This window comes from Mustela erminea, chromosome 9 (genome assembly GCF_009829155.1).
Source record: "Mustela erminea isolate mMusErm1 chromosome 9, mMusErm1.Pri, whole genome shotgun sequence".
Taxonomy (NCBI): domain Eukaryota; kingdom Metazoa; phylum Chordata; class Mammalia; order Carnivora; family Mustelidae; genus Mustela; species Mustela erminea.
In genome coordinates this window covers 15,040,738-15,063,445 of record NC_045622.1, presented here as the reverse complement: position 1 = coordinate 15,063,445, position 22,708 = coordinate 15,040,738, and the positions used below count along the sequence as shown (strand labels likewise).

General features: G+C 53.8%; 1 protein-coding gene across 3 annotated transcripts; it reads right to left on the bottom strand.

The window, feature by feature from the left end:
- Positions 1-727: 727 nt before the first annotated feature.
- ABCG4 (ATP binding cassette subfamily G member 4) lies at positions 728-15,358 on the bottom strand. 3 transcript variants are annotated; one of them, XM_032359104.1, is made up of 15 exons: positions 15,027-15,358; positions 14,112-14,361; positions 9,396-9,513; positions 9,140-9,272; positions 8,937-8,987; positions 8,562-8,707; positions 7,283-7,406; positions 7,040-7,154; positions 6,712-6,854; positions 5,228-5,326; positions 4,838-5,006; positions 4,635-4,735; positions 2,929-3,087; positions 2,650-2,768; positions 2,272-2,497 (listed from the first exon to the last, which is right to left on the bottom strand). In XM_032359104.1, the coding sequence occupies exons 2-15, from the start codon at positions 14,347-14,349 to the stop codon at positions 2,272-2,274; spliced, it is 1,941 nt and encodes a 646-aa protein (XP_032214995.1). In that variant the 5' UTR covers positions 14,350-14,361; positions 15,027-15,358. The 3 variants fall into 3 exon arrangements, with proteins under 3 accessions (XP_032214998.1, XP_032214995.1, XP_032214997.1); XM_032359106.1 differs by having other exon boundaries at positions 15,109-15,358; XM_032359107.1 differs by lacking the exon at positions 15,027-15,358 and having other exon boundaries at positions 728-2,497; positions 14,112-14,349.
- Between the last annotated feature and the right edge of the window lie 7,350 nt (positions 15,359-22,708).

Here is a 22,708-nt window from a genome sequence, read left to right as displayed (position 1 = left end):
GATCTTTTTTTTTAAAAAAAAAAAAAAGGACTGATGAATCACACTCTGAAACCAATAATGCATTGTATGTTAATTAATTGAATTTAAATGAAAAATGTTTGAAAATGGGGCATCTGGGTGGCTCAGTGGGTTAAAGTCTCTGTCTTCAGCTTGGGTCATGATCCCAGGGAGCCTGCTTCCTCCTCTCTCTCTCTGCCTGCCTCTCTGCCTACTTGGGATCTCTAACTGTCAAATAAAAAAATAAAATGAAAATGCTTAAAAATAATTAAAAATTTAAAAAAAGAAAAGAACATACCCATGCCACATACCCGGGGCACCCACTCAGCTTACAGATCCACCCTCATCAGCGCCATTGGCCAATGCCAAGAATGAAGAGTCTGGAGGAAGGAACACCTGGTTACCAGGCCTGCTTTCACCTCTATTAGCTAAGTGTCCTTGGGCAAGTTACTTAACACATGTCAGTTTTCTCATCTCGAAAATGGGTGGTCATGAGGGATAATGCAGAGTGGGTATGGGACTCCACTGAGATCATGCACACAAAGTATTTGCAACGTATAAAGCATAACACGAGTATTTCCTGGGATGTACACTCACTTGCTTGACATTTACTAACTTGCCACCCCCTGCCACAAACTCTCTAAAGCTCACAGACTTCTCTCAAGTGCTCTGAAGACCCACCACAGACCACAGGGCCACGAGCCCCAGCCGGACCCATTCACGCACTGCATACTGTATAAATATAGGTTTTATTAATAATGGGCAAAGTCCCACAAATACAAGTGGCATCTCTGGGCGGTGGGGAGAATCTGTGGCAGGGTAAGAGAAGGGAGAGTGGTGTGTACACAAGAAAAAGCAGTGGGAGAGCCCTGGGGGGAAGGGGAGATCAGAAGTGGCGTGAGTCTGGACCTACCACAAAAGCCAGACGTGCTCTGTGTCTGTCGCTCTGGTGCCCCGGGGCCACCTCGGCTGATGGGAAGGTAGGGAGGGTGTGCACAGACCCAGGCAGGAGCTTGAATGACCAGCAGACGGCTGGGGAAGGGACGGGAGAGTGAGAATGCCAGCCTGATGCACAAAGGAAGGGCCACAGGGTGGCAGTGGCCAAGGCCAACTTTTGCCCATGCTTGTGCTTGTGTTGGCTGCGGAGCTCCAGGGAGCTAGTGCCCTGTGCCATCCCTGACTTGGAGGGGAAAGGAGACTCGGGGGGTAGATACCCCGGGTCCCAGGACACCCTGGGCGGCACAAGCCTCATCCATGCCGTCAAAGCTGCACCCCAGAGGAGGTGGGCACTGCCCTCCCTATGGCACCCACTGCCGCCACCGCCACCACCTCCACCATGCCACCATCACTCCTCCTCGGAGCCATACGGGACAGCGTGTGTGTGTCGGGCTGAGATTGCCTGTTCGCATGTATGTGCCTGTAACTCTGGGGAGGGAAGGGAGTGTCGCAGGACTGGGCAGGAGAAGCAAGAAGGAGGCTTAGTCTTCTCCTGCTCACGCCCCAGAATAAAGTGCATTCTCCGGTTCCATTGGCAGGTGGGAGAGAAACACAGACATTATTGCAGCAGTGCCACCAGACCCTACCCCCCACCAAAGGGGACAGGGAAGGGGACGGGGCATCCCAGGCCCCCAGGCCTCTCCAATCCCCAGGATTGGGAGGAATGACCCAGACAGAAAACCCAGCTTCTGTTCCAGCAGATTGCCCAAATCAGACAGGTCTAGGGGTGGGGAGAAGGTGAGGAGGAGGAAGAGACTTCCAGAGCCTTCCCTGCTCCTTTCCAATATCCAAAAGGGACTTCCAGGGGACCCCACCAGGGCCCAGCCCTGGAACCCAAACCTTAGATCAGCCCAGTTTACAAACACTTGTGTGGTGGGGACCCCCAGAGGGGGCCACTTTGGTCAGTTGTAAATGGGGGCCCTGGAGAACCTGGGGCTCCCAAGCAGACAGCAGAGACAGGGGACGAGGTGGGGGAAGGAGGGTGGCAGCCTCCTAGTGGTCTTTGCATGCAGATGTTGGAGAGAGAAGGGAAGAAACTATAAATTGCATCAACTGGGAAGACTCCTGGACATGGTGGGGAGGGCTGGAGCCCCCCGTGGCCACGACCATGGCCACGGCAGGGAGCGCAGTCCAGCAGCCAACCCGGGGAGGAGCTGAGAGAGGAGAACGTGGCTGCAACAGCAACCCGTGCCAAAGTCTACAAGGTTAAAAAAGTCCCAGAGGGCTGGGGCTGGGGGCTTCCGCTGCGGGGGCTGGGGCACAGGCCAGGGCGAGGCTCTATCTCTCTGACTTGACCCGGTAACGGAGCACAAGGTATGCCAGCAGCCGCAAGGCCAGGAAGAAGATGCCCAAGACCAGGAAGTCCAGGTAGAGCTTGGCATCCTCCACATCCAGCGCTCGGAGTATACTCTGCGGGTTCTGGAAAGGGCAGTGTTCCTCCAAGCAGGTCAGATCGCCTCGATCCATGCCATAGATGGTCAGAATCACACCCTCAAAGCCATACCTGTGCACGCAGGGACAACAGAGCTGGATACAGAGCATAGGGTCCCTGTTCCCTGGGCAGACTGCCGGGACCCAGCAGCCACTCTGTCCTCCCTGGAGCCTGGGCTCCGGCAGGGAGGAGCAGTGATGCACGGTGTGGGCCGCGGCACTGACCTGACATAGGAGAGGTAGGAGCTCCACTGCAGGTAAGTGGGGATGGTCTTGAAGCTGACAAAGAAACCGGAGAACAAGAGGACAGGGATGGCGGTAACTGGGCCCACAAAGGTGGCCACCTGGATGGGAAGGAAGGGGACCGGGCCATCACAGGAGTGACCGGGACAGGGGTGGCCCTGTGTGGTTTCCCAGAGATCCCTTCCACTCCTGATGTCAGCCTCTGCTTCCTCCCACCAAACCCCATCCCCTCCCCGGATCCCCAAGGGCCAGCCCTCCCACCTGGAGGGAATTGGAGGCAGCTCCAATCAGCAGCCCCAAAGACTGGGCCACCAAGGCGGTGGCCGCAGCCAGGGCGGAGAACAGCAGGAAGCGGCTGGTTTCGGCCGGCTGGCCTGTCATCCAGTAGATGATGCTGCAGTATACCACCGGGCACACCACCTGGGGAGTGGGCATGGGCCTGAGCAGGGGCACCAGCCAGGGCCACAGAGGCCAAGATCCTCCATGCCACCCTCCACGCCACCTGGGCGGAAACCCCCGGAGCACTAGCTCTTCCTAGAGCGTCCATGCTTGGTCCCGCTGCCTCCACGCTTGGTGTGTGCTGGCCCCCCCGGGCTGGTGTCTGTCCCCTTGTTTCCTCCAGTGACACCATTTCCACTGGACCCCTTCTGACCAGTTCAGTCATGGTGACATCTCCACATCTGAGCTCCTAAACTGGACCAGCTGGTTCTTTACACTGCTGATTCATTAACTCTGCATGTGAGCACATGTCATCCCCCTCTGAGCGGTCAAGTCCAGGGGGCCGGTGACCAAGCCTAGCGCAGACCATCGTGCAGGCTGTTCCCTGCACTAGGCACCCAATCAAGAGGCCACCAGACGCCGAGGTCCTGCTGTTCTCTTCTCGGGAGGCCATGCACTGCAGCACGGTGCAGCACCCGCCCAGCTTTTTCTCATTTGCACACAGCTGCCCTACAGATTACTGGTGGCCTCAGAGCGTGGATGGGGTCGGGGGGAGGGGAGGCTAGTGCAACAAAACCAACCCAAGCCAGCTAACGCTTATCAGGCACTTTCGCACGTCCCAAGCGTTAGCCCAAGTCCTTCACGTGTATCAACTAACTCATTGACTTCTCCCAAATAATCCCGAGCTGGATACTCTCATCATTCCTCTTGATAGATGGGGATGCGGAAGCAGTGAGAGGCAGGCAGCTGCTCCGTGTCTTGCGGCTAACAAGTAGCCGTAAAGCTTCAGCACCCGCACTAGCTGCCCTCCATTGCCTCCGATAAGATCCAAAGACCCAGGGCACCTGGGTGGCTCAGTGGGTTAAGCCTCTGCTTGTGGCTTGGGTCATAATCTCAGGATCCTTGGATTGAGCCCCACATCGGGCTCTCTGCTTGACAGGGAGCCTACTTCCCTCTCTCTCTGCCTGCCCCTCTGCCTACTTGCGATCTCTCTCTCTCTGTCAAATAAATAAATAAGTAATCTTTAGGGGCTCCTGGGTGGCTCAGTGGGTTAACCGCTGCCTTCGGCTCAGGTCATGATCTCGGGGTCCTGGGATCGTGTCCCGCATCGGGCTCTCTGCTCAGCGGGGAGCCTGCTTCCCTCTCTATCTCTGCCTGCCTCTCTGTCTACCTGTGACCTCTCTCTGTCAAATAAATAAATAAAATCTTTAAAAAAATTTATATTAAAAAAAAAAATAAGTAATCTTTTAAAAAAAAAAAGATTCACAGACGCATTCATAGGTCTATTATTTTCATCACTGTCTGTCATTGGTTGTTCCCATGAGAACATCAGTTCCGCAAGGTCAAGATCTCATCTGTCTTATTCATTGCCTGATCTCCATGCCCGGCACAGAGCCTGGTACACGGTAGGCACTCCCCGCCTATTTGTTAAGTGAGGGGAAGGAAAAAAGAGGACACGGCAGGTGACAAGGTTGAAGGAGGCAAGCAAGGTATGGGAGAAGCCAGAGGGGAGGGAGGAAGAGGCTTACCTGAAAGGGCACGTCAGCCATGGTCTTGGCCAGGTAGTACGCTTTGAGGCTGTACCAATAGTTGAGATGCTCCCTCATGAAGACCGCCATCTCTAAGGGGACTGAGGACACAAGCAGGTGAGGCGCTGCTGTCTGAGCCCCTGACCCTGACCCCCGGTACCCCTCCCAGAGGCCCCCGCCCCGCCCAGGGCAGCTCAGCTCACAGGTGAGCACGGTTGGCATAAGGGCGGCAAACATGAGGAAGAGCATGGAGAAGAAGAGGCAGCCGGTGTTGTTGAAGACCTTGCTGGCATCGTTACCAATGTGCAGGTAAAGGAGACCGATGAGCACGCCGATGACCACGTGGGACACAAACCTCAGGTGGGTGAGGACCTGGTAAGGAGAGGGGATGGGCCACAGGCCAGGGATGGGCAGACCAACTGGGGTAGGAACTCAGAGCCGCCCTCACAGACACACAGACCCATGGGTGCCTTGGGAGATGGCTGGCTGGTGGGGGTGGGGGGGGGCTTCTCCTCCCAGCTGCTGAGATCCTATGCCCCCCATAAGCCAGGCAGGCCTGTACTGGCCTCCTCTCCCACAACATGATGCCTCACCGTGTCCCTGAGGATGGACAAGAAGGTCCTCTTGAAGAGGATGCAGAACTGTGTGAGGGTGCTGGTGGCAAAGGTGTGGCTTTCAATGGGGTCCACTTCCTGGGGAGAGGACACTGGGTCAGGCGAGCCTACCCCGCCCACCCACTGCACACCCAGCTTGGTAATGGAAAACCCTCGAGCCCTTCCCCAGGCCAGGGCTCCTCCAGGCCCTTCCTGGATGGGAGACTCTCCACCACTGAGGTATATGCCTGGAAGCTGGCCTCAGGGTCATGCATTAGAGCGAGATTCGGTGAGAGACGTAGGGAGCGAGTAAAAACTTGAGGGAGAGGAGAGCGCAAGGACGTCGAGGACACTGTGGGGGCTGAGTAGGCTGGTCACTCCTCTTCTTGTTTTCACTTCCTCAAGAAATATTTACCCGAAGGCCACAGTGCTTTTCTGCCCCCTGTGCCACAATCATATTAAACAATGATCATAATGGCGGCAACAACTACAATACTGGGTTTTTTGAAGCTGGCATCCAGCTTGTCAGTTCAGATGAAAGAATGAACACTGGAGGTCACAGGGCCCCCGGGCGCAGCTGGACAGACCAAGGGACCTGTAGGAACGCGACCCCGCTAGCTTCCAAGTGGCTCATCAGCACTACCCAAAAGTTATGATCGCCAGATGGACCAAATGAAACCCTGAGCATAAAGAATAAGAGTATTTTTCAGGAGGCAAGACTCTTGAGATGGAAAAAACCTCTGGGGACCAGATGAAACAGCACCGAGTGCCTGCTGGCATGACCTCAGGGGTCTCTGGTCAATGACAACCAGCTTCTCAAGAGACCTCTGCCCCAAGTCATAGCCTGAAAAACCCTTGCTTGTGAGCCACTGGGGAGTGTGGGACTTGGGAGCGTTATCTCCCCATTCTCCGGGTGGCCCTATACCAGGAAGGAACTCGCCTATGTTCCTTCACTGCACAAACCCGCTGTCTATTTGTACTGGCTTGTTGCACGAGCTCTCCTTCAGTTCGGGGACATTTTCCAGGGTCGTGGTATCTCATTTAGGAACGAGAACCGGCACCAAACCAATATCCACTGTACCAGCCCCGGTGCAGAGATTTACATGATGATCTGGTTAGTTCTCCCAATAACATCAGAGCTCAGCATCATCACCTCTGGCCTGGAGATGACAGCAAGACCCATGAGCCACGAGGCAAGAGATGTAGCATTGGGTCTGCTTACCAGGTGGCCCCGTGCCGGCGCTGAGGACAACACACTACAGATGCTTAGTGAGAATTTGCTGAACATGTAAATGAACGGAGGTTGAGCAATGTGCCCAAGGTCACACTGCAGTTCACAGTAGGTCTAGTCCAAGTTCTGAATTCTTCCTAGTCCCTAATGGTTGTGATGCCTCTGGGGGACAGCCTCTTAAGCAGGGCCATCATCCAGGGTCCCACCTGCCCGCCCCCACTTTTCCCTCTCTGCCCTCTCCAGCCCTACTCACCTGAGGACAAGGAGGGCACGGGGTGGGGACCTCGTTCTTCTCAGGGCTGCTCTTCTTCTCGGCCATGGCACAAAGCCCATTCTGCACTGCCCTGAACAGCATGGGGTTCAGGTCTCCATACTCTCCAGAGGCCACCTCGATGACTGGGAGACACAGAGCGGAGTGCGTGGCTAAATCACTCCTTGGTTCCCGAGGGCAAGCCAGCCCCTCCATGAGTATGTGGGGAAGGTAGGGGACAGTGAGACCTCCCCAAGGAGACCTAGGCATGGGAGCCAACCCTCCCGAGTTGGCCCACCACCACAGCCCAGCCCCCTGCCCTGCCACTCACTGAAGTCAGCCGGGTTGTGGTAGGTAGGGCAGTGTAAGCCAAGCCCCTTCAGGTAGGGGATCAGGTTGGTGACCACGCCTTTGAAGATGCACTGACCCTGGCTCAGGATGTAGAGCTGAGGTGGAAAGGGAGGGGTGAGGACAGCACCACCAGTGGACTAGGTGGGCCCCACCAGCCCTTCCCCCGATGTCCCTCCCTCTCCCCGCCATAGGCCAGTGCCCTGGGAAGCCCAGAGCCACTCACCTTGTCAAACATCTCAAAGAGCTTGGCACTGGGCTGGTGGATGGTGCAGATCACTGTGCGGCCCCCCTGGGCCAGGGACTTCATGAGGGACACCACTTGGAAACAGGACGCGCTGTCCAGACCACTGTCCAGAGAAAGGTGGGGTAGGCGGTGAGGTGGGCAGTGCCAAGTGAAGGGAGTGCTTGAGGTGGGGCAGCTGCTCCGAAGGGGCTGGAGCTGGCAGGAAGGGAGTCCCTCTGGCTACCTGACAGCCTGTCCACGCTACACGGTGCCAGCCTTTGGAGGTACCAACAAGCCCAAGCACCATTCCACTTAACAAACAAATATTTGTTGAATGGCCAGCACTGGGATGACCATGATGGATGGCTAAGACATAGACTCTGGTCTGGAGGGAGAGAGAGAAGCGCAGAGATCACTCGAGATGATGTGGAACGTGCTGTAGAAACACGGGGCAGCGGGGGGCGGGGGGGCTTCAGCTCTGCGGCACGGGGCTTGGGGGTAGTCAGAGAAGTTTCCTGAGCACGTGTGAAAGAGGAAGGAGTTGAGGCAGCTGAAGGTGGAAGGGCAGGCGTGGTGGCGAAGGGCACAGACAGAAGACACAACATGTGCAAAGCTTAGAGGCATGAAACACATGGCTGGCCCAGGGAATTATAAGCAATTCGGTGTTATTAGAGCATAAAATACAAGCCAGCATGAAGCAAGATGTGAGGCTGGGGAAGTAGGTTCAGGCCGGGACCTCTAAGTCTTCTGACTTTGTTCTGAGGGCAAATGGGAAACGCTGTGTGTTTTTAAGGGGGGGGTTGGGGTAGGGAGTATTGCCAGACTTGTCTCTTAGAGAGCTCTCCCTGGCTGCAGCTCGGAGGGAGGACTAGCTGAGAGAGACTGAAGACGAGGGGGTAGGAGTCTATGGCAGAAATGCAGGCGAGAGCTGATGAGGTCCAGAACTTAAGCCCGGGCACTCGGGATGGGGGTGGGGCGAATCTGAGAGACAGAGGAAGGAGGTAGAGTCAGCAGGACTTGATGACGGATTGGCTGTGGGGAAGAGAGGGAGAGGGAGGCATCCATCAAGGAGGACATAGGATTTCTGCCTGCGTGAAGGATGGGGCTGCTACGGCAACGGGATTGGCAGAAACGAATGAGGAGAAGCCCTTATCTTGGCTCCGGGAGGCTGCTGTGCACGGACTCTGGTCTCCAGCCGTGGAGAAGATGTAGCCCTCCTGCCCTGGCTGAGGGGGTGAGGGGAGGCGGCATGCTGGTGGGAGAGGAGGGGGAGAACTACCTGGTGGGCTCATCAAAGAACATGACGGGCGGATTGTTGACCAGCTCCAGGGCGATGGCCAGGCGCTTCCTCTGCCCCCCGGAGAGCAGAGCTGTCCTCGTGTGGGAGCAGGACATCAGGCCCAGTGCTGTCAGGATCTCCGTCACCTGGCCCGGCCCCCCACCCACCCCAGGTCAGCTTCAGAATCTCCGTTCCTCCCCACCCCCACACCACCCCAATTTAAAGAAGCATTCCGTTAAGCCCACTTGGCCTCCAATGTCCCAGCCTGGGATCCAGTCTCCCACCCCCTGCCCCCAGCAAACTTAAGGCTCTAGAACTCTAGAAGCACAGGAAGGGCAGCTGTCCTGTCCTCACCCCCTTCTCTTCCCCACTCACCAGTTCCTTCTTCACTTCTTGCTTCTCACTCAGCTTCAGGTTAGCAGAGACCTGAGGCCCAGAGAGTAGGCAGGTCAGGTACGAGTGGGAGGAGGGCCCCGCCTTGTCCCCTTAGCCACCAACCGAGGAGGATGGGCATGGCAGGATGGGGACGACAGGCAGAAGCAGGGGTTGGGAGAGGGAGCCGGCCCGCCAGCCCTCACCATCATGGCTTCCAGCACTGTGAGGTGAGGCAGCAGCATGTCGTCCTGCATGATGTAACACGACATCTTGCGGAAGGTCCTCAGCTCCCGAGGCCTCCCGTTGACCAGGATCTGCCCCTTCATTCCAGACTCCCTGCAGGCACATTGGTCGCAGATGGGGAGCGGGAGTCAAGGCCACCTCAGAATACCTTCTGAGCTCCCCAGGGGATCCTTCTTCCTGGCTCCTGCCCCCATTCCATCCCGCCCTCGTCCTCACCTGTACCCTGCCAAGATGTTCATGAACGTGGACTTGCCAGCGCCGGAGGGGCCCATGATACCAATCAGCTCCCGGCGGCAGAATTTACCCGACAGGCACTTGAGGAGGGTCTTATAACCTGCAGCGAGGGAGGAAGGAGCTTGTGAACAGTTACAGTGAACAGAGGCAACAGAAACTCTGAGGAATGGCCCTAGCGAACAAGGCAATTCCCTCCCAGGTGGGGAGTGGCGATTGATGACGATGGAGAAACACCTTCTGAGCGGCACCGAGATTCACACCATCTCCACCTGTCCCCCTAGAAGGGGCAGGTCCCAACATCAATGTACCAGAGGCCAAGAACACTCTCCTGTAGGCCAAGAGAAGACCGCCACACCTGTGGATGGGCATGGAGAGGGCATCAAGTTTGTAGATGACTCTGCCCCCCCTCTATAAATGCAGTAGTCACTCTCACTCCCTCCAGGAAGACTTTGCCAACCATTGGCCTGAGCAAAGTGGTTAAATGTCCCCTGTGTTTGCACAGCCCCTGCACACACCAGCTTGCTTGCTAGTTGCTGTGCCCCTCCCTCACCCCGTTCCCCAGCCTCTTAGTATGTGAGCTGCTTGGGGCTAGAACCCGTGTCCTACTCATAGTTGTGACCTCAGCAGACTGTCTGGCATGTACTAGAGGCTCACCATGGGTTCTAGGAGAATGGGTTCTCGGAACATTTGTTTCATTCTGAAAAAGCCTTCTTCTTTGTGCTCTCTTGGCCCAGGAGGCTTGTCTCCACAGCCCCCAATATGGCCCGGTAAAAATCTCATGATTCATTCACTCCTTGGGGGAGGCAGCATAGGCATTAAGAGCACTGATTTGGAGTCAGGTGGATCGAGGTTCAAATTCTGGCCCCACACTTAGCCGGCTGTGGGACCTCAGGCAAGTTGCTTAACCTCTCTGAGCTCCAGGTCCCTCATCTGTAAAATGAGGATGACAGGACCTATCTCATAGGGTTGCTATAGAGATGCAATGAGATAATATATGTAAAGCATATGACACAGTGCTTGGCACATGTGACATTTTATTATTAATTATTATTATTAATTATTATTATTAATTAAGGTGGCATTTTATTATTAATTCTATTTGACAAACACTTATTGATATCTACTACATCCAAGCTCTGTCCCACACACTGGACAAAAAAAGGAAGAAGACATATTTCCTGCATTCAAGAAAGTCATGGTCTAGGTAAAAAATATGGGAAACATCTATGGATCTGAGGAGAGATAAAATAAGGTTAAAACAGAAGCACAAATAATGTACAATGAGAATAAAGAAAACAGAATTGAAGAGGGTTGGAGGGACAAGGGAAAAATCAGGAATGGCTTCATGGAAGAAGTGGCATTTGAGGAAAGTCTTGAAGGATGAGCAGCAATCAAAAATGGAGAGGGAAGGCAAGGCTCTCCAGTCCTTGGGAGGGAGAGCTCTGCTACATGAGAGCATATCTAGAAGCGGAGGTCAGAGATTACATGGCGTCGCCTGGGGAAACAAGGTGGTGGAGAGGAAGAAGGGAGCCCACCAGGCAAGCCTTGCCTACTATGCTTACTATGCCTACTATGCTTACTATCCCTCAGTGAGGCAGGTACACCAAGCTCTACTGGAGGTTTTGCTCGCCACCATCGTCCTCCGCCCCTCCACAGAGCTCAGTGTCCTCTCCCCTCTACCTGCTTAGCAGAGACAGTGAAGGGATGTGACTTTCACCCTCCCTCCGCAGCACCCAGCTGTCCCTCTGGACACATCCATTCAGCAGGAGACTCAGTTGCTGTCCACTGTGGGGTCCCCATCACACTGGCGGCCCAGATGATGCCACTTCTTCCATGAAGCCATTCCTGATTTTTCCCTTGTCCCTCCAATCCTCTTCAATTCTGTTTTCTTTATTCTCATTGTACATTAGTTGTGCTTCTGTTTTAACCTTATTTTATCTCTCCTCAGATCCATAGATGTTTCCCATATTTTTTACCTAGACCATGACTTTCTTGAATGCAGGAAATGTGTCTTCTTCCCTTTTTTGTCTAGTGTTTACAAACTCATTACTTCCACTGCTGCTATAGCAACACGGAGGAGCCAGCTGGGACCCAGGGACATCCAGTGACTCACCCAAGGTCACACAGCAAGTTCTTCCCTGGGGGAGGGGAAGTCATAGGCTCCATCCTTCTGCTTCAGGGATTATCACCACCAGTCAGAGAGACGTGTGGTTGTGCACTCCAGCAAACACCTTTCAGAGCCACTGACAGGAAGTGATTTTTTTGGCAGGAGAGGAAATAGGCAACAAGGAACCTTCCCTTCATTTAATCAGCCAAGCACCCGATTGAACACTGATGCCTAATACATGTATCATCTTACACTTGCCTCTCACCAAGCATTTTCGCAGATAACGTCTCAGCTAAGCTTCACAACATGCCTGTGCGGGGACGATTATCGTCCCTGTTTACAGATGAAGAAAGTGAGTCCAAGAGAGGCCCAACGTCATCCAGTGGACAAGCGGCTAGGAACCCAGTCTTCGAACACCTGCTGGTCCCCAGCTGCTCGTCACAGGAAAGACCTGTCAGCCCTTCCAGGTAAAAACACACCAGAGCTCTGGTCCCGTCTCTGTCAGTAACTCTTGCAGTTTTGTCAAGTCCCCTAATCTTTGAGGATCTCCGTTTCCTCATCTATAAAATAAGGACAGTAAGATCTCCTCCCAAGGCATAATAGGGTTGTTGTGACTATTGAGTGAGACATTTAATAGTAACTAATGGGAAAGTGTTTTGAAAAAGGAGAAACATCATGTATAATTAGGGGAGACCGGTGGCAAGTCCTTACCTGGACAAGGCAGACACCACCCTCTCTCCACAACCCTTGCTCTTCCTCTCTGCCTACCTCTAATGGCTTTCCGTCCTTCAGGCAAGGGGAGAGGGACTCCAGTGAAAAGACAAGTCAAAGAGAGAAGGACAGTGGGCTAGGAAAGGGGCAAGGGACAGAAGAGATAGCAAAATGGACAGTAGAGAGCAGGGGGCTGGCAAGGTCGAAGGAGGGAAGCATCCAGTCAGGGATGCCAATCTGGCTGGTGGGGTGAAGCAACCAGTCCCTCTAGCTACATTTCTTTCTTAGCTCCTTAAAACTTATCTCCTCGGGCACCTGGGTGGCTCAGTGGTTTGAGCCTCTGCCGTCGGCTCAAGTCATGATCTCAGGGTCCTGGGATCGAGCCCCACATGGGGCTTTCTGCTCTGTGGGGAGCCTGCTTCCTCCTCTCTCTGCCTGCCTCTCTGCCTACTTGTGATCTCTCTCTCTGTCAAACAAATAAATAAAATCTTTAAAAAATAACTTATCTACTTAAAACTGAGGAAAAACAGGGCTGTAAGAAATATGGCCACTTCTTCATTTGCTCAGAGCTGATCTCAGGGTCCAGAGGCTGCTCTGGGACAGGGGCCCCTGCAGGGGGCCCAGAGGCCTCAATTGCCATTGGCTCAGGCCCTGTGACCTTTTGGGCACTTGTGAGAGAGCGAGGGTGGGGAATGCAGAGACAGTTCCTGCTCAGCCTTGCTCAGAAGCACCCCAAACTTATTTCTTAAATCTCAGAGAACAATGACCCAGCTCCACTCCTGACCCACACCCAGCTCTGGGAAAAACAAAAAACAAAACCAAAAAACCCCTCAGCTTCTCTATTCCCAGCTCAAGCTTCCCAGGGCAGGAGGAGGCAAGGACTCCAGGGTCTGGTGAAGGTTCCAAGGACCTCAGAAAGTTCCAAGAGCCCAGACCTTACCCACGGGCGCTGATGAGACAAAAGAGGAGGAGATAGGAATGCAGCACCAGGGACGTTAAGAAGGAAAGAACAATCCACAGAGAGCTGGCAAACCTGGCTTCTGGTCCCAGCTCTGCCACTAATTTGCTGTGTGGCCCTGTCAGGTGACTCAAGTTTCCTGGACCTCAGTTTCCTTACTCGTACCATGGGGATGTCACCCAGCCTGCTAAACCTTCACCCTCCCTGCCTCGGAGGACTTCAGCAAGAATGAAGTAAGATGACAGGAATGAGAACATCTTTTAAAATTAGCAGTGTCGGGGTGCCTGGGTGGCTCAGTTGTTGGGCATCTGCCTTTGGCTCCAGTCATGGTCCCGGGGTCCTGGGATCGAGCCCTACATCGGGCTCCCTGCTCAATGGGAGGCCTGCTTCTCCCTCTCCCACTCTCTCTGCTTGTAGTCGCTCTCTTGCTCTCTCTCTCTCTCTCTCTCTCTGTGTCGAATAAATAAATAAAATCTTAAAAAATAAAAATTAAAAAAAAATTAGCAGTGTCTATAGGTACAAGAATACTGCTAAGCCCTGAGGAAGGCCGAAACACAGCCCGGGACTTTCTCGTGCCAGGCCTCAAAGGCAGGAATTCTACCTAAAATAAAAGAAACTCCTCCAGGACAACTTAGGGACCAGAGGTTGTTGTCATCTTGGAGGAGGAAAACTTCAACCGACAGCTGAACCTAGTGTCCCACCTCAGAGCTCACAGGTGCAGGGGAGGGGGGAGGCGGGGAGGAGTGGGGGTGTAGCACAGACCTGGCCGGTCAGCTGCGTGCATAGCTCGCGGTGGGCTGAGATTTCAGCCACACAGAGCCTCCTGGGGCAGAACTCGGGCAACAGGGGACACCCAGACCTCCAGCTTTCTAAGAAACAACTCCTGGGGGCTCCACAACTCCCCACCAGGCTGCTCCCTTACCCCGTTTGCGCCAGCAGGGCCCTTCCCGCACGGAATAGGACAGCTCCACGAATTCGATGTCCACCGCTGAACGCTTGGGTAGGTGGGAGAAGCGTTGAGCTTCGGTGATGTGGTTCTCCACCTTCTTCAGGTGTGTGGTCAGCATTGGGGGCTCCGCCCCGTCCTCCAGCGCCACGGCCATGGCCACGGCCCCGGGTCCCAGTCCACAGCCCACGGCCTCCAGCGCCTTCTCCGCCATCACGCTACCGGCCTGCAGGGAGAGGGCCTGCTCAGTTCGGGGCAGACCCCCAAGCCCTGGCTCAAAGCCTCCTTGTTTTCTAATGCTCCCCACCCCCACTGCCCGCCTCCTTCTCAGGGCAGACCCGCTACTGGGAGCACCCCACTTCCCACCGCCAGAGCATCTGCCCACTCCTGCCCCCCACTCCCGTCGTAGCTACGCTCAGTCTCGACCTCTCCTCGGTCCAGGCAGCCCCAGCTCCAGTCTGGCCCCAGCCTGGCCCCGGCCCAGCCCCTAGAAGCCCTCACCCGTTCCCCCCTCCCCGTGGCGGCTCTAATCTCCTTACCCCGCAGGCCAGCAGCCCCTGGGGACTGAAGGGTTGGGGGGCGGGGAGGAGGGCAGGGGCGGCCGGCCGCGACTGCCCGCTAGGAGGTCAGGGTACCCGGGTGTGCGCAGGGCAGACCCGGGAGAAGGCGGAGGAAGAGGAGGCTCTGGGCCTCGCGCTGCATCCCCCTCCCCATCCCCGGGCGCGTCCCCTGACCGGCCCCTCCCGCCGGCTCCCCTGCGCCCGCGCGTCCCGGACTCTCCCCAAAGGCGGGCGCACCACCGGGACTCGCGACCACCGCCCCCCGCCTCCACCTCCAACTAGTCCCCGGGGGCGGGTTCCCCCTTTCGCTATCTCCCGCATGCCTAGTCACCTTGACGCGCCCCCGGGCCGGTGCGGACCGAGAAGCTTGGCGCTGCCGCGGGCCGGGGATGGAGACTCCGGGCCCTCCTCACCTGCCTCCGGCTGCGGCACCCACTGCCCGGCTCCCGGTCCCGGCAGCGCGGGCCGGGGCGGGGCCGGGGCGGGGCGGGCGACCGGGGAGGGCCCGGGCCTCAGGTCCGCGGAGAGATGACAACGCTGGGGAGGGGCGATGGGGGCGCGCCCCAACTCGGCTGCGCACAGCCGGTTTCCAGAGCCCGGTGCTGGGCGCCGCGTCCTCCCGAGCCCGCCGGGCGACTGCGCTCTCCTCCCAGCTACTGCTCGCCGGTCCGGCTGTTCTTAAAGGGCCCACGCCGCCCCGCAGCCGGTGGGGGGCGAGCACGGCGAAAGGGACAGCAGTGCCGGCGACGCGGGGCCAGAGCGGGCGCAGTGTGGACCCCGGACTGGGGGTTTGGCGGCGAAGGGCCGACTTGAACACAGTGAGGGCAGGAGAACTGAAGTCGCTCGGTGGGGTCAGGTCCCTGGATTACAGACTAGACGATGGTGGTGTGCGTACAGGGAATGGGGTGGGCATTGGGGTGCAGACGCCATCCTTCTCAAGGGATTGTGAAGCTGTCAGACTGTCTGCACCACTCCCCCATCAGTTTCCCCCGGTTCCGGCCCTTGAGCTCAGGCTTCCTCCAGCGATTCCGCAAACTAGATAAAAAGGCTTCGAAAGCTAGAGTCTCGGGAGAGCATCCTCCCCTTTCCCCACCCCATTCTCCCCATTCTCCACTTCCCTAACTAGTTAAGAAGGGAAGGCCGGTGGACGCCGCTTTGGGAGAGCTTGCAAACAGCTGGGAGGTGACAGTGGTACTTAGAACTCAGCCTACTCCAACTACAGACAAAAGTCCTTACTCTCCCAGGCAAATTCAGACCTTTAAGACAGGCACACGCCTGATGCTGGACGCACAGATGCACCATGGCAATGGCACCTGGCTCACAGACACTGCCTTGGGCATCTTCTAGTACACATGTCATGCTCTCCCTCAGCCCACAAGCCTTCAAACGCAGGTTCTCCAGAACACTCTGGGGCTTTCCCCTGCTTTGCTCCTTCCTCATGCCCCTCTTGGCCCCCGCCTGCCCAGGCTGAGTCTTCTAGGGGTAAGTAGGTTAGCCAGTTGAGACACGTGGCCTGAGCTTTTAAGTTCCCACCTGTCACAGAGCAAAGACAGATGGGAGGGGAGGCCGCCGGGGCTGCTGCCACCTCCTTACTGCAGCAGCTGAGAGGTTACCAGCAGTCAAACCTCTCCCCTGCTCCTCAGCCCCTCCTCCTGCCTCATCACAGCCTGGAAGCTGGCGGCCCCTGCAGGACATCTCCAGGCTCCACCCTGTAACTGTGAGGGTTAGTGTGTTTAGGATCCAGCCCTTCCTACCTTCCTCTCATTCCCTGCCTACATCAGCACCATCCCTCAAGACCAAAGTTCTCACTCTCGAGATGGACCCCTGTTCTCCAAGTTAACCGCCCGAAGCGACTCCCCATCCCCAATGGCTGCATTTACCGAGCAATCATTATGGACCGGGCATTGCCTGATTTAATTCTCATCATGCCCTTAGGAGGCAAGCATTACAGCCTCTCTTTGGAAATTAAAAAACAGGGGCATAAGGAAGTTGGTTAAGCAATGTCCCCGAGAGTATGCTTCTAGTCGGCGGCAGACCAGGGCTTGAAACTTGAAGTCTTTGTTTTTACCCATCCTGCTATGGGGGCCTCTCAGAGCCCTATTCCCAGATGGCTTGTCTCCCTCCATTTTCTGGGCAGGCTCTTCTGTTCTTTCAAGATAACCACCACGTCCTAAAGACACTCCTCTCCTTTCCCCGGCATACAACTTGCCAGTCCTCGGGAGATTTTCCTCCCCTTTCTTGGGAACACCGTGTCCCCTTTTCCTCTGGACAGGCTTCCCCAGCTTCAGAGACCAACATTTCCAAGTCTTTGATTGGCTTTGCACACCGTAGGATTCACATCCCATGCCCCAGAGCAATGGTCCTCAGTCTTGGCTGTGATAAGCATCACTTGGGGGAATTTCAAAAGATGTCCAGATAATATTCCAAACCTGTTAATCCTGATCTCTAAGGTGGGACTCAGGTCTTGGTGTTTTTAGAAGTCCTGAGCTGATCCCACTGGGAAGGAAGTCAAGCTCCACTACCCTTCCTGAACCTTCCATTCCCTAGGTTGAAACGGTTGGCATATAACCATGGAAGTCCTCTCTCTCCCCTAGAACAGGACTTCCTGTTCTTGAGGATGTCCCTTCCCCACTTTGTGAGCACATATTCCATGTCCTAAATCTGGAGTCGGAAATCTGCATTTTGACCCTTGATGCTTTTACTCATTCCATGCTCTTAAGCAAAGTTTTCCACCTCTCCATGAAAGAGACATGATAAAAATCCTGCAGATCAGGTGCGCCTGGGTGGCTCAGTGGGTTAAGCCTCTGTCTTCAGCTCAGGTCATGGTCTCAGGGTCCTGGGATCGAGTCCTGCATCGGGCTCTCTGCTCAGAAGGGAGCCTGCTTCCCCCCCACCCTCTGCCTGCCTCTCTGCCTACTTGTGATCTCTGCCTGTCAAATAAATAAATAAAATCTTTTGAAAAAAATCCTGCAGATCAGCCTTGAAAGGTTCTTATGAGGTTCAAGGGTCCAAGAGCTTAGTGCTTATTCTCAAGAATCAATGAAACATACTTCATTTTATTTATTTTGATTAACATGCTTCATTTTATTTCCCTTGGAAGAATCTCCCATTTCCTTGGCAAAGGAGGGGAAACTACATTTATCGAATGCCTACCATGTGCTAGGTAGCTGGCAAAGAGAGATGATTTCTGGGGAAAGAGCTAGGCTTGCATCTTTCTCCCCTGAGTTCCTAGAACTTGGACCCAGAAAATACACTCAATAACTCAATAACTAACCACTGACTGGATGGTCTAACCAGCCCTCATGACAACTCTGTGAGAACAGTATTAGCCTCTCACGTTTCGGGTAAGGAAACTGATGCTCAGAAATGTTAGTTATGGGGTGCCTGGGTGGCTCAGTGGGTTAAAGCTTCTGTCTTTGGTTCAGGTGATGATCTCAGGGTTCTGGGATCAAGCTCTGCATCGGGCTCTCTGCTCAGCAGGGAGCCTGCTTCCCTTCCTCTCTCTCTGCCTGCCTCTCTGCCTACTTGTGATCTCTGTCTGTCAAGTAAATAAATAAATATCTTAAAAACAAAAGAAAAGAAATGTTACAAGTATGAATTCACACAGCTAATATAATGGCTCCAGGGATCCAAATCCAAGACTTAGTGATTCAAAACTGTGATGTTACCTACTATGTCACCCTTCCTCATTCTCTAATATTTCACCTTCCCATTTTGTAAGCAGATCCATCTCCACTCTTATGAACAGACCTCTTCTCATTCTAGGATATAAAACCTTTCCAACCTTCTAGAGGTCCCCAAGGGCAGACCCTCCCCATTCTAGAAGATACTCCCACCACATATCCCCCCAGATCAGACCTTTGATTCTCTAGAACACATCTCTAGTTCCTAGAAGAGATCCCATAACTCAAGAGTGGTTGGTGGTCCTCAAACTTCAGCACAAGTCAGAATCATCTGGAGGTCTTATTAAATTGCTAGCTCTACTCTCAGAGTTTCTGATTCAATATGTGGGGTGGGGCCAGATAATCTGCATCTCTAATAAGTTCCAAGGTGATGCTGATGCTGCTAGTCTGGGGACCACACTTTGAGAACCATTGCTCAAGAGAACCTTCTTTCCGCAGTTTAGATCTCACCATTCCCAGAACCAACCCCCCATCTCCTACCATGGACTTTCCTACCCTCGGATGGACAATCCATCTCTTCCCCAGATACCCCTCCTCCATTCCCTAGATTGATCTTTTCCTTTCTCTAGGAACTCAATTCCCATCCTAGACCCCCTCCCTTCCCAAAACAGAGCCTCCACCCTGAGCAGGTTCCCTAGACCCAGGTAAGGGTTGGCGATAATTGGCTTGTAAGGAGCAAGGCAGAAGCAGAAAATTCCTGTCTCAGTTGAAGTCTCAGTAGTTAACCTAGCAGACAGGCTGCGTGGGCCGGGATTTATGGGAGAAGCAGTTGGTAAGGAGCTTTGAGGACCTATGGGAAAGGGAGGGTAGCAGTGTCCTGTGGGAGCTGGGAAGGAACAGAACCGGGGACTCTGGAACCATCTCAGTTCTGCTTCCATCACCCCAGGCCCCCCATCCACGGTGCCTCCCTTGCTCAGCATGTTAGTCTTTCATCTTTGGAAAGAATGATTTTAAAGTGTATTTGTCAACAGACCCTCTGCTGGTCACTGGGGGAAACACAGCCCAGGACTGGGAATGAGGGGTCCATAGGCAGGGAAGCTGCCAGAGTCATCCTCCGCCCAAGTCCCAGGAGTGAAGGGGTAGCTACTAGGCGAAGCCCTTGCTGTTGCTTTCTAAAAGACCTTTAGTCTTTTAAAATTATAAAACCACAACATATATAACAAAATCAAGCCACGCCGAAGTGCATTTTTAGTGTGTAATATGTACCTCTCCATCTCTCTCGCTAGGTAGTGCTATTTCCTTTTGCTACAAAGAAAATCAGGGGCTCTCCAAAGCTGTAAAATGCCAGGGTTCTCTACCCAAGAGTCTCTTTCTCTTTTTCCTTCAGATCCCTCCCATTTCCCCTCTCCCAGTCTCAGCCTGTCGTCTTCCTTCCCCTAGAACTTGAACTCTCCCCACACCTCTTGGCTGTGTCCTTTTCATGGGAGCAGCCTCGGAGCAGGTGTCTGCCAGTGTTTCTCTGGGGCCGGTTCCCCTTGTGAGACAGCGCCCACTCCTTCAGGGCAGGGGCAGAAACGCCTCTTTGGGTAGGCGTTTCTCTTCCACTACAGTGACTTCTCTTCACACAACAGCTGACTTCTTTTAGACATACTGTGAACTCTGAATAGCTCTATTTAACAATGTCCCCTTTCTGGGACTTATGGGTGGCTTAGTCAGTTATACGACACACTCTTGATTTCCACTCAGGCCATGATCTCAGGGTCGTGGGATTGAGCCTGGTGTTGGGCTCCATGCTGAGCAAGGAGCCTGCTTGGGATTCTCCCTCTCCCTCGGCCCCTCCCCACCCTTAAAAAAAATGTCCTTTCTGATCACAAGCTTTCCCTTCTGCCTTCTAATCTCCAAAAGCCTTAATGGAACCTCTAATGCTTTGTGGGGTTCTTTGGCGGGGGTGTTTTGGGGGGTTTCTTTGTTTTATTTTTAAGTAAGCTCTGTGTCCAACATGGGGCTTGAACTCATGACCCTGAAACCAAGAGTCACCCCCTCCACAGACTGAGCTAGCCAGATACCCTGGAACTTCCAGTGCTTTGATTCTAACCACTACCTTCTAGTCTCCCAGGACCTCCCTGTCCCATCTTCTCTAGCTGTTTTAATTACCCTGCTCCTTGGCCAGCGCAAGGGTCAACCTGGGGTCTGTCTTCTGCATTTGCTCTGGGGGGTGCCAGTGTCTTTTTTTTTTTTTTAACATTTTATTTATTTATCTGACAGAGAAAGATCATAAGTAGGCAGAGAGACAGGCAGATAGAGAGAGAGAGAGAGAGAGAAGCAGGCTGCCCGCTGAGCAAAGAGCCCGATGCGGGCTCGATCCCAGGACACTGGGATCATGTGAGTTGAAGGCAGAGGCTTTAAACCATTGAGCCACCTAGGCACCCCAAACTTGACAATTCTTATAAAACTCTTCAAAACCAGGCGCCTGGGTGGCTCAGTGGGTTAAAGCCTCTGCCTTCAGCTCAGGTCATGATCTCAGGGTCCTGGGATTGAGCCCCGCATCAGGCTCTCTGCTCCTCGGAGAGCCTGCTTCTCTCTCTCTCTCTGACTGCCTCTCTGCCTACTTGTGATCTGTCAAATAAATGAACAAAATCTTAAAAAAAAAATTCTCCTCAAAACCTTAATTCCTAGTTTCTCAAGGAAATAGAGACAACCAGACGTTAAGGCCCTCACCTCTCCCATCCATCCCTCCTTCCCTCTACTCAAAAGGAAGGGGTGTCTCCATTCCTTCCCCCCGTGTCGTCTATCTACTTGTCCTCTATATTACTTGCCTGGTCAAGACATTCAAGCTGGTTAGCATGGAATGAAAAGTTTTCAGTCATCCCCACCAACCTTCCCTCTCAGCCTCAATGCCTGCTGTTGAACATGAAACTGGCATGTTCCTTATTCCCAAAGAGCACCGTGGGATTCCTGGGCTTGAGCAAAACTCATTCATTCATTTACCATTCATTATATGTTCGATAGGCCATAATCTCACAGAAGAAGACTTTATTCTTCATAACCACTCCTCCCTCTCCTCACCTTGGGGAATCACTTCTCTATACTCACTCAGCTCCTCTGCGCTCTTCTCTGAGATCGCGGACGTGCCCCAGGTAGCAGAAAAGCAGCATTAGCTTCCATACTCCTGGGCCACTTGCTTCTCTCCTGACCTCCACTGCCCATCCCCAACCCTGGCCCCACTCCTAGAGGAAGAGTAAAACAGGTTCTCTCTTTTATCTTCAGACGCCATGATGTCTGACTCATGGGTTGACGTGGATGAAACCCTAACGCGATCAAATTAGTATTGTCACCCTCCAAATTTCCACCCTCCCCCATCCCGTCTCGGATATCCTTCCACAGGCCTCTGGCTGCTTTGACTCAGTAACCCCTGCCACTGGGTCCAGTGCTTGCTAACCCATGCCTGCTGAGCCCAGAAGCCCCTTCTCCTGGAGAATGGGAGTCACACGGTAGCAGGCCAGAATCGCCATGATTCAGAGCATGGTGTGGGCACGGCTAAGACTGGTAGGGAAGGCCATTTACCTCCAGCATCGGCTTGACCCTCAAGGCACTGCTCAACAGAGGAAAGGAAGCATAGGTAATGCTGGATTACGGAGAAGGGGCAGGCAGCCTGAGCCATTCCTTAGAACACCCACAAAACAAGGGCATTTAAAAAAAAGGGAAGAAAAAACTGAGACCAGAATTTGATCATTACTATATACAGCTGCTCTTGAACAACACTAGTTTGAACTGTATGGGTCCAACTGTACTAAGATTTGTTTTTTTTAAATATTTTATTTATTTGACAGACAGAGATCACAAGTAGTCAGAGAGGCAGGCAGAGAGAGAGGAGGAAGCAGGCTCCCTGCTGAGCTGAGAGCCCAATTCGGGGCTCAATCCCAGGACCCTGGGACCACGACCTGAGCCGAAGGCAGAGACAACCCACTGAGCCACCCAGGTGCTCCTTCATTTTGAATTGTATATGGAAAATGGGACACCACCATGTTTCCAAGGTTTGGAGCCTTCATTTATTTTTAAAAACTTTATTATTTTTAGGTAATCAATGTGGGGTTTGAACTTACAACTGAGATAAAGAGTCACTCATTCTATGGATGGAGTCAGCCAGGCGCCCCAAGGTTTGGAGTCTTTCAAGTCTTTATCTGGGCTTGGTTAGGAGAAAGATCTCTAATGACATGCTTTTGGGGTCTTTGGCCCTGTTCTATTCACCTCTTGGGTTTTTAACCCACCTCTTGGAGACAGGTGTCCATCAAGTCTAACAACACAAAATTTACTAAGGACAAACACAAGATCCTGACGTTAAGTCCAAGGTAACAGCTGCATACATCTGAAGTGAAGGGAACGTGGTCTG

Coding starts and splice junctions, on each gene's coding strand:
- ABCG4 (XM_032359104.1), bottom strand. CDS start 14,349: ATGGCGGAGAAGGCGCTGGAGGCCGTGGGCTGTGGACTGGGACCCGGG. Junction 7,155..7,282: donor TCTTTGAGATGTTTGACAAG/GTGAGTGGCTCT, acceptor TTTCCACCTCAG/CTCTACATCCTGAGCCAGGG. Junction 6,855..7,039: donor CCACAACCCGGCTGACTTCA/GTGAGTGGCAGG, acceptor TGTGTCTCCCAG/TCATCGAGGTGGCCTCTGGA.